The sequence below is a fragment of the Panonychus citri genome, unplaced genomic scaffold, assembly GCF_014898815.1.
Source record: "Panonychus citri isolate SS breed McGregor unplaced genomic scaffold, ASM1489881v1 Contig00094, whole genome shotgun sequence".
In the NCBI taxonomy this organism is placed as follows: domain Eukaryota; kingdom Metazoa; phylum Arthropoda; class Arachnida; order Trombidiformes; family Tetranychidae; genus Panonychus; species Panonychus citri.
The window spans coordinates 1-10,539 of NW_026515499.1; the positions used below are offsets into that span (position 1 = coordinate 1).

Consider the following 10,539-nt stretch of genomic DNA (forward strand, 5'->3'; position numbering starts at 1 on the left):
GATAGAGTGAGTAAAAAAAACCAACACAATCAATGGTTGATTGTTAATCCAGTTTAAATCATCAACCAGATATGAAATAATAACAATAATAACAATTGAATAGTTTGTTAGTTAAGTTTCAATGGTGAACAAAAAAAAATTAACTAATTTGATTGTTACATTTGAGTAAATGATTAACTACTCTGAGTATTACAAACTCTTAATGATTTAGTTAAGTTTGGCTGGAAATGTTAGTTATGTAAATTGTTATTGATTAACTGATTGTTGAACAATTAACGATTATCAAACTTAATTCAATTGAAACTGTTGACCCTTGACCAATGTGATAACAATAATAATGACCAGTAGGTAAACAATAGTTGATTGTTTTATTGGTCAACTGTCAACAATTTAACCAACCAACACAATTAATAATTAATTAATTTTTACCTAACAGTTAATTAATCGTCTAAAAAATTAGCTCAACTTGAATATGAATATGAAAATTAAACTTATTATAATGTTAATCATGAGTGATTATCAACCATTAATCAAATATTGTTATTAATTACAATCAAATTTAAATATAATAACAAACTGAATCAAGTAAATGATGATAAATTCAACTGGACAATCAATTTAATTGTATATTAATTTGGTTAAAATGTAAAAATGATATAACATAAAGTTGATTAGTTTCAATTGTGATTGGGAAAAATTAATCATATAAACTTTGTATTGATTACAACAACTGAATTAACTGATTGTAATGTTAACAATGGCGGAGAAAAAAAAATCAAACAGTTAACTTAATAATATTAATTGTTAAATGAGTCTAAATTTAGGATTAATTGTTGAATTTGAATTTATTAGCAATTTATTATCAATATGATACAAATTGTTCATTTGAAATTGTTTGACAACAACAAAATGGTAACAATTTATTTGAACAATTAAAAGGCAATAAAGCTCAATAATATTTATTAATGGTTACAGGTAATTGTTGGATAATCTAATTGTGATGATAATTTAATCACAATTACAATGAGAAAAGGGAAACAACTTTTGTATTGGACATAACAAATTACCATTGACAAATTTAATGTGACAAATTTTAAACACATTGACATTGGAAACAAAGTTAATTGTGACAATTGTGATGGTGGGTAGTGGGTGGTGGGGACGAGGAGGGTTAATCATTGATGATGATGATGATGATGATCAGGGAAGGGAAATGATTAACATTCACGCCTTGAGTATCTTATGAATTGAAAATGATATTCAATTGTTGTATTTGATTGTGTTTGTAGTTTGATTATTATTCAAATTAAATTGAATGTATGTATATACAAAACATGTAACAGTTTTACCGGCACCCATTTCATTTTTAAGTTGATTAATTGTAAATTATAATCATTATCATCAATTGGCACCCGCATCAGTGAATTGATTAGGATTTGAAGATGATCAAAATAAATTGTTATCCATATCCTTAATCTTCATCTACAGTTTAACGATTTAAACAAAACTCATCCATCTAAATTTGTGCCGCTTGGCGATTCATCCTCATCTTTATTTGCATAATTCATCCTCTCTTTTTACAACCAGCATCTCATCATGATGATGATGAAGATGAAGATGATGATGATTATACACCTTGATTATCATCAGTAGCCTCTGATAATTAGCATCTTTTATCATCTGTTTAAGTTTTGTTATTCATTATTGTTCCGGGTTGATTGTTTTGTCTTTAACTTTGTTTTCATCATTCAATTTGATTGTTGATTAAGTAAATTGTTTATCTCATCAATGAATTTATTATATCGTTGATTAAGTTGTAGTAACACAATCTAATTGTTTATTAGTTTTTCTCTTTTTTTTCTATCACTAATCATTCTTGATTATCAATTTCTCCAATCAAATTGTCTCTAACAATTAACAATAAGGGCGAGAGATTCATGTCAATTGGGATAAGAATCAATGATTAATCTGTAATTTCCTAATTAGATTGTTCATTTTCACACTAACGGACAATTTCCGGTTAATCTGAATTCATCTGGACAAAAGAAGAGCAGGAAAAAAAAGGAGGATACGGAAATGATGAAGTGATGGAAACAACAACAACAAGATAGCCTTTTAACCTTAGTAATAAACATTGACACACTTTCCCCTTGTTAACAAGGTCAAAGGATAATCTTGTTAGTATTAAAGTGATGGAAAAACAAAATTACATCTTTAACCATCTAAAAACAATCAATTGGTGATTAACAATTGATTTACCATCAGAATTAATTGTTTGTTTTTACACTGATTGGGGAAAAGTTAATTTTTGTATAAATGTTAATCAGACGCAAAGGAATAGGACAGAAAAGGATGAGGATGCTCAAATGAAAAAGATGAGGATGATGATCATTATCATTTATCTCATAGGGATAACATTTAACTTGCACTTTTGCCCTTGTACTTCGTGATCTCAATTTTTATATATTGTTTATCATCCTTATCCTCATCCTCATCCTTATCATCATCATTATCATATCAATTCAATTCACGTCCAAGTCTTGTAACAACAAGAGCAAATAACAATAATAGAGTAACAATTTAAATGAAGAAAATGGTTGATAGTAAATAGAAAAAAAAAATTTTCTCATTTCTCTTCATCTTCATCTTTCTACCAGATTTATATTAGAATCCAATGTTATCTTCATCTTCATCTTCATAATGTGATATATGCTCTAGGTCACTTTCAGAACAGTTAAATGATAATGATGACAAATATTCTTGACTCATTATCTTCACCTTTAAATGATAACTCGATTTTCATATTAATATAATTGCGAAGATCAAATTGTTTCATCATCATCATCATCTCTCTCTCTCTCTCTCTCTCTCTCTCAAATTCAAGCCTATAATAGATAATATTAGATTCATTGTTTTTCTGTCTTCCTTATCTTCCTTATCTTCCTCATCATCTTCTTTCTTATAATAATAAACTTTCCGGAAGTAAAATGGGATAACCGTTATAACAAAAAGTACTACAGAAAAATAATTTCATCTTGAGCTTCTTAAATCATCATTATGATAATAAGGTATGTACGGTAAAGTTTGGGAATAAAATTTTCAAGCTATTATGGTGACTTTAATTTTCAATTAAATTTCTTGAAATTATGTGAAATTATTAATCAACTTTTGAGCTTCAATTGGGTATCTTTTCACGAATATTGCATCAAATCAAAGCATCGAAAATTTGATTTTTCGAATGTATGTCGAAAATAAATTGTCATTTTTTTCAGAGGTAGCTCTGAACAAATAATCCAAACTTTAATCGAAGATTATTTATGGTCAAAATCGGTCAATTAATGGAATGCTGAGTGTTATTTCCATATTCAAAATTAATTACAAAAGAAAAATTTCATGTATTTTGACCGGAAACTGAGGAAGAAGTTTCAACCGGATATTTCGTCATTTTCAACCAAATGACGCAATATCTTGAGAAACAACAAAATTTCTAGAAAAAAAATTCTCAATATCTCAGCAAACTCTCATTCCTCATCGAATGAGATCGAAAAAATTTCGAAAATAACTCAAATCGCTAAAAAGTTAGTCCGCACTATTCCCAAACATTACCGCTCATACCTTATGAAGATACCCAATTGTTTATTACTTGATAAACAATAAATTAAGATGATGATGATGAGATTATCATCCTCTTCCCTATAGATAAACACAATAAGTTTCTCATTGAAAAAAAATAATCATTGTTGTTGTTTATTTTTATAGGATTAAATTCAATGATGATGATGACAAAAATCAAACTATTTCCAGGAAATGGTTTTCATCCTCATCCTTTTTTTTTCATTTGATTGTCTATTTGTAACCTTTGTTTATTATTTACACAATCGAGTTACAATTTATTATTGACTCAATTGCGTGATTACAATTGTTAGACAACAATTGATGATAAAAATGATGATGAAGATGAAGAGGAAAGAAAAATAGTTTTTAACAAATTGTAGTTAAAATTAACTCTCTTTTCGTATTGATAAATTATCATGAAAAGTGATCACAATTTGATTTGATTGTTTGGGATACAATTGTTGGAGAAAAGGCAATTTAATTGAATAGCAATGATAAGATAAATAATATCTATATTATTGATGATAAATGATGAGGATGCTGAGATGATTATATAGGGAAAATATTTATCATCATGATTGAAGATGAGAGGTGTAAATGTTTCAATTGTAATTTTGGATTTTCTTGTTTTCTTGATGTTTTCATTTTCGCATCAATTCAATTGGATTAACTTTGATTGAGATGATAATTAGAGTTAGTAATTAGGGGTCGTTGTTATTGGCGGTGGTGGTGGTGGTGGTGATGAGGATGATGATGATAATGATGACCGGAAGAGGATAATATATATTGATGAGGTTTTATCCGATTAATTGTTGGCAGGCTATTAAATTGCTTTTGCATCTTCATCAATTCGGATTAACATCTGATCATTAACAACTTAATTTTATCTTGTAAGTGTAAATGAATGATTAGGGATGAGGGTGGAGGAAGAAGGAGGTTGGAGGGTGGAAGATGATCAAGGTGATGAGGATGAGAAATAATCCTGATGGTGAGAGAGATGAAAATTTCTCTCTTTCTTTTTTTTTCATCTTCTTTTTACTTCAGAGGAAAAAGATGAAGATTTTACAAAGATTATCTTCCATTTATGGTGAAGGCAAAGATTTTATTTAAAAATGATACACAGAGATGGTGATGATGATGATGATGAGAGAGATGGATGAGTGATGATGAATGGTGAGTAAAATATAGTGAGTAAAAAAGGCGTGGTTCAGGTTGGATTTTTAATGATATAATTTATTAAATGATAGTTTTAGTTGGAATAGAATCGAATATGAAGAAAAAAAATTCTTTCAGATGATCGCCATGATTGTTGATTCATATTATCATTTGAATCTTGTAAACACTTTGATGTTGATGTTGATGAAGATAGAAGATGATAGATCAATCAAGGTAAAATTATCTTCATTTCATCAACACCCTCACTCCTCTCTCTCTCTCTCACTCACTATTTTTCTCCTTCATCTTCATTATCTTTATCATTTTCATCATAATGAGGGATGAAATTAAAAGCAGAACATAAAATCTCATCATTTTCATCTTGATTGTCATCATTTATATACATTGAAAGAGAGATTGGGGGAGGTGGAAGGAGGAAGATGAGATGATGATTTTGTTCCCAATCGCATCAATCATCATTCTCTATCATCATCATGTTTCCGGAGACTTGGCATCAGGCCCATTGGAAAACAAAAATCATCAACTGATAAGAATGAGAATTATTATTGAAAAGATATCGATAATATCACAAATGTCCAAATCTCGAAACATATGTAAAAGGTTTAGAAATTCAAGTTTTATCAAGTTCTAATCAAAGAAACAAAACCTCATTGACAGTTTCGAGGTGTAAACGCAATGATAATCATTGATGCAGATAAAAAGACATAACCAGAATGATTGGTAATCAAATGATTAGTGAAACATTATTCACCTTTTATTGTGATCGAAAAGTTTATCGAGTAATAAAATGAAAGGATAATTTGAACCTTTCGAACTTTGAATCTTCTAAATAACCATTTTATCCTTTTTTTTGTTGTTGTTGTTGGATTTTCAGGTTTGGTTTCAAAATCGACGAGCTAAATGGCGGAAAAAGGAGCACACCAAGAAGGGTCCAGGTCGACCAGCTCACAACGCTCACCCGCAGACCTGTTCGGGTGATCCAATACCTCCAGATGAAATTGTCAAGCGAGATCGAGACAAGCGGGAAAAGAAGATGAGAAAACAATTAGAGCGTCAAGCTAAACGATTACAACAATCTAAATTAAAGCCTGGTGTAAACACGGCCTCACTTACCGAAGGTATTATTCAATCACTTGTCGAGTTGCGGTCACTTAATAATCGTAAAGAACCACGAGATTTGGTGGGTGGGGAAATTTTCGGCCTACTAAATGATGTGCTCAATGTTGATGTTTGTGAAATCATGAGAAAACCACCAATGATTAGTAATCATCATCATCACCATCATTCTCATCATCATCACTCATCTCTTTCACCAAATTCATCCTCATCATCGGTTTCAATGTCACCCTCATCATCTTCATCAACCACACCTTCAGGTTCACTTTCAGCGACAACAATAACAACGATAACACCTTCATCATCTTCAATTTCATCCGCTTTCCACTCCAAACAACAATCAACACCAAATCCCACCAATGGTAAGATTAACTCAACCGGTGGATTAACTAATCCAACCAATAAAACTAAAAATTCTAATCAAAATCATCTTCTCTCAACTTCATCATCTTCTTCATCATCAGCATCCTCACGATCAAATGTTCAACTTATTGGTCTCGGAGGTAACGGTACTAGTGGCAGTGGTAATGGCGGTTCCAATGGCGGTGGAGGTTCAGGTTCCTTTTCACCTCTTGCAAATGCTCAATTTTCATCATTATTATCATCTCATCATGCTCACGCTGCTCATCATCTTCATCAATTACATCAAAATCTAACTGCCCACATAACCGCATCAACTGGACTTGGATTTCATCCTTCAACTGCATCAGCATTCAAATCAAAATTTAATTCCTTCTCAATTGAAAATCTGCTCTCTAATTGCAATAAACAGAATCAATTATCATCATCATCATCATCATCCACCACATCAACAGGTAATCATGTTAACAATTCATCTAAAGGTGATAATGAAATATCAATAACTCCAACAACAACACCAACCGTAGCATCTTCAGGATCTTCATCAACATTGGGTAATAATAACGGTAAACGTAATTCAAGTGGATTAACATCATCATCATCATCTCGTCATCATCTTTATCATAATAATAATAATAATAATAACCGTCATCATCATGGTCCGAGCTTGTTTAAATCATCATCATCATCGGTAAAATCATCAAGAAATCACCATCATCATCATCATTTACAATCACATCGAGCAATTTTATCTGATCATGAAGATGAGGATGATGATGATTCCTCTAATGATGTTAACTCTTTCATGTCCTCATCACCTCGACCTTCAAGCCCGGAAGTGGATGAACATGATATAGATGATAACACTGGACCCATTGACCTTGGACCCTCAAATCGAGGGTCATCTCGTCATCTACAGTCAACCAACAATCACAATAATAGTAATAATATTAATCACCATCATCATCAAAGTCCAATCATGTTAATCCAAATGAATACCAAAGATGAAGATACAGATGATAATTCAGATGATGATGGTGATGATGATGAGGGTGATAATCATCATCATCGACCACTGCCCCACCCAAACAATTGTAAAAATAGTATTAATAGTAATAAGGATGCAATGAGTGAAGATGATGATGAAATCGATACTCCTAAAAATATGATCATCATTGGAAACAATTCATCTAAAGATGATGAAGAAGATAAACCGGAAGAGAAGGATGAAAATTCTCAGATGAAAGATAAAATGGACATTAGAATAAATTCGAAAATTGGTTCATCTTCTCATCATCATTCAGGTGATAATAATGAAGATGATGAAGATGATCATGTTGATACTCTTGATTCAGATTCTAAAAAGTTGATAAACATTCAGCTAATTGATAGATCAGCTGATGATAATTTAATTAATCATCGAAAACAGAAAAGTAAAAAAATGAAAGATGAAAGAGCGAGTAAGAGTAAGAGATTTGAAGATGATAAGAGACATGATGATAATGATGATAAGGTGGGGGAAGAGGTTGATGATAGTAGTGATGAAATGAGAGGAATCATTGAAAATGATCAAAGTGATATTGAAGTTGATGGTAATTAAACTAATCATAATTTAATAGTAACAATTAAGCCCACCAATTGAATGATTAAAACCACAATCATCAACAATTAATATTTGTATTTATTTTTCATCTTCCTTATCATCATCATCCTCATCATCCTCATCATCATCTGCTCCTCTGTTTTATTTACAACAATCAACTAATTGCTGACTAATTATATATACAATCCAATAAATTAATTTAATCATTTGTTTTATGTAGATTTTATTTCCTCCTTTGTCCTTCATTAATTAACTGATTAAAAAGAAAACTTGAAAAACAAAAAGATAATCACAATTAACGATTCATCCTCTTATTATTACCAAAGAGAGTTGCAATCATCATCATCATCCTCATCATTTCCGTTTCCGTTTCCGATTTCTCCTTATCCTTGAAACTTTAATTACTATTATTATTATTATTATTGATATATAAATATATTAGTAGTATTGATATCATTGTAGATTAATAAATTTTTCTTAATATATAATTAAATTAACTTCACAATCAACCACAAAATTAAATTGTCCAAAACAATTAACTTGAATAATTGTCAATTCTGTCAACAACAACAACAACAAACCAATATAAATAATTGAATCTGTAAATAGCAATAACAATAAAAATCAATGATATTAATCAATTGAACTAATACAATTAAAAAGTGTGAAAACTTTAATTTAATTTTGGAATCACAATTAACTAAATCAAAGTTTTAATCATCACCATTTCTAGTAACCACAAGATGCAAGTATTGGGAAAAGTTTTCAAGTTAATTGTTGATAGTAAATAATCAATAATAGTAATAACAATTAACTAATAATCTAAAAGGTAGAAAAGTAAAAGTTAAATGATTAACTACAATTACAATTATACTATTAATAAGCCTTAATGATTGTTAATTGTTGGTGAGATGGGCGTTGTTATTGTTAAAGTTGGTTAATCAACTAATCAATGTTGATTGTCAATGTTGATTAAAGCTTTAACAGCAAACTTACCTTAACTGTGATTGGATAATTAATCTAATCATCTACTCCCAATGATCATAATTAATATTAATCAATGGCTTTAATTGTGACAACGGTTCAATTAAGCATCAACACCCACTTTTCCCACCTTTGGTCCAACATCCTAACGACCACCACAACCACAACCCCCACTGTCCAGCCAAAAACAATGACCAATAGTCAATACGATTAACCTGATAAAATAACTGAATCAATACCAACAATTTAATTAATGATCATTTCTCATGATTAAATGATGAAATTTTATACATATTATATTGTGGTTGTTACATTAACTTTAATCAATAGTTGGACCATTTGATTGTGTTGATTAAATGAATGAATTTACTACATTACAATTGGGAGTTGATTGTAACCATCTTGATTGGTAAATATAAATAATTTAAATCATCCTGTTAACTATTACAATCAAAAAAAACATAAACTAGTTGAACTTTCAAACAATTTAATTAGATTTTTGTTTTCTCGTTGCTTTATCATCAAAGGTTATCAATAATTTAATATTTTCTTGCTTAACTTTTCAACTCCCACTTCAATTATGACAAAGTTTGATTATATCAAATACAAAACCAGAATCCAATTGTTTGACATATTATATTATCATCCTCATCCTCATCAGCATCATCATGAAATGTCATCATGATAATAATATGTCACCATGACAGTTACTTTTGTTTTCAATGATATTGATGATATTTTTTTTCTTGGATTTCAAGGTAATCCCATGTTATTGTGACTTATTTCATATTATTATCAACTGAATAATCAGATGCTCAAATGTATTGATGATTATTCATACATATTGAATGCTCTCTTATTATTACTATCATCATGGTTTTGGTTTCTTTTGTGGGATCAATGATCAACATGAAAGGAGTAATCATATTTTTCTTTGCGATTCAGATTCATATTCATGGGAAATCAAATCAAATATCAAATTTAAATATTCTTATTGTGGTTTTCCAATGATAAACTTTCACAGTTTCTTTTTACTGTTGATCAGATCGATTTGATATTAATGATGAAACTTTTTTTTTCTCTCAAAAAAGAAGAAGAAAAAAAAATGACTTTATCATATTCGAACTTGCTTTTCTATGTTTATTTTGAAATATCGAAAATTGTGTTTCTATTACTTCCTAGTAGATATGGAAATTGATGAAATTCATCATGTTGATAATATAAGAAGATGATGAAGATGAAGAGAGAGAGAAAGAAAATCATTTCTATCAACTGAATATTACTAAACAATAACATGATTAGTTTTTCAGGGAATTTTCTTGTATGAATGATGATTTTCACTCTTCTTCTTTGAGAATATGATTCATGATAAATGAATCAAGATAATGAAATGAACATTATATTTACGGGCTCAGTTTTGTATCTTTCGGTTTGAGGTCAATTGTTGACCAACAGGATGATGATGATGATGATGATACATAAGAAAACAATTTAATCTTCAATCACAATCACGTTTTTTTCGTGTAGCTACTTAATCAATGATAATAGTTATGGTTAAGAGAATTATGAAAATTTTAATTGGATAATGATGATCATCATCATGTTGATGATTAACAATCAAGATGTACAATTGAAATTAAAGTTACAATTGAATTCATGATATGTTTGTATTTGTGTGTTATCAT

The 10,539-nt window shown here is 29.7% G+C and overlaps 1 protein-coding gene across 1 annotated transcript; it reads left to right on the forward strand.

Moving 5' to 3' along the window:
- Positions 1 to 5,620: 5,620 nt before the first annotated feature.
- On the forward strand, positions 5,621 to 8,379 carry LOC128387857 (probable serine/threonine-protein kinase DDB_G0282963; the record flags this gene model as incomplete). The annotated part of the gene is made up of 2 exons (XM_053347133.1): positions 5,621 to 6,269; positions 6,372 to 8,379. Coding segments are annotated over 2 exons (2,145 nt in total), but the record flags the coding sequence as incomplete, so codon positions are not given.
- Between the last annotated feature and the right edge of the window lie 2,160 nt (positions 8,380 to 10,539).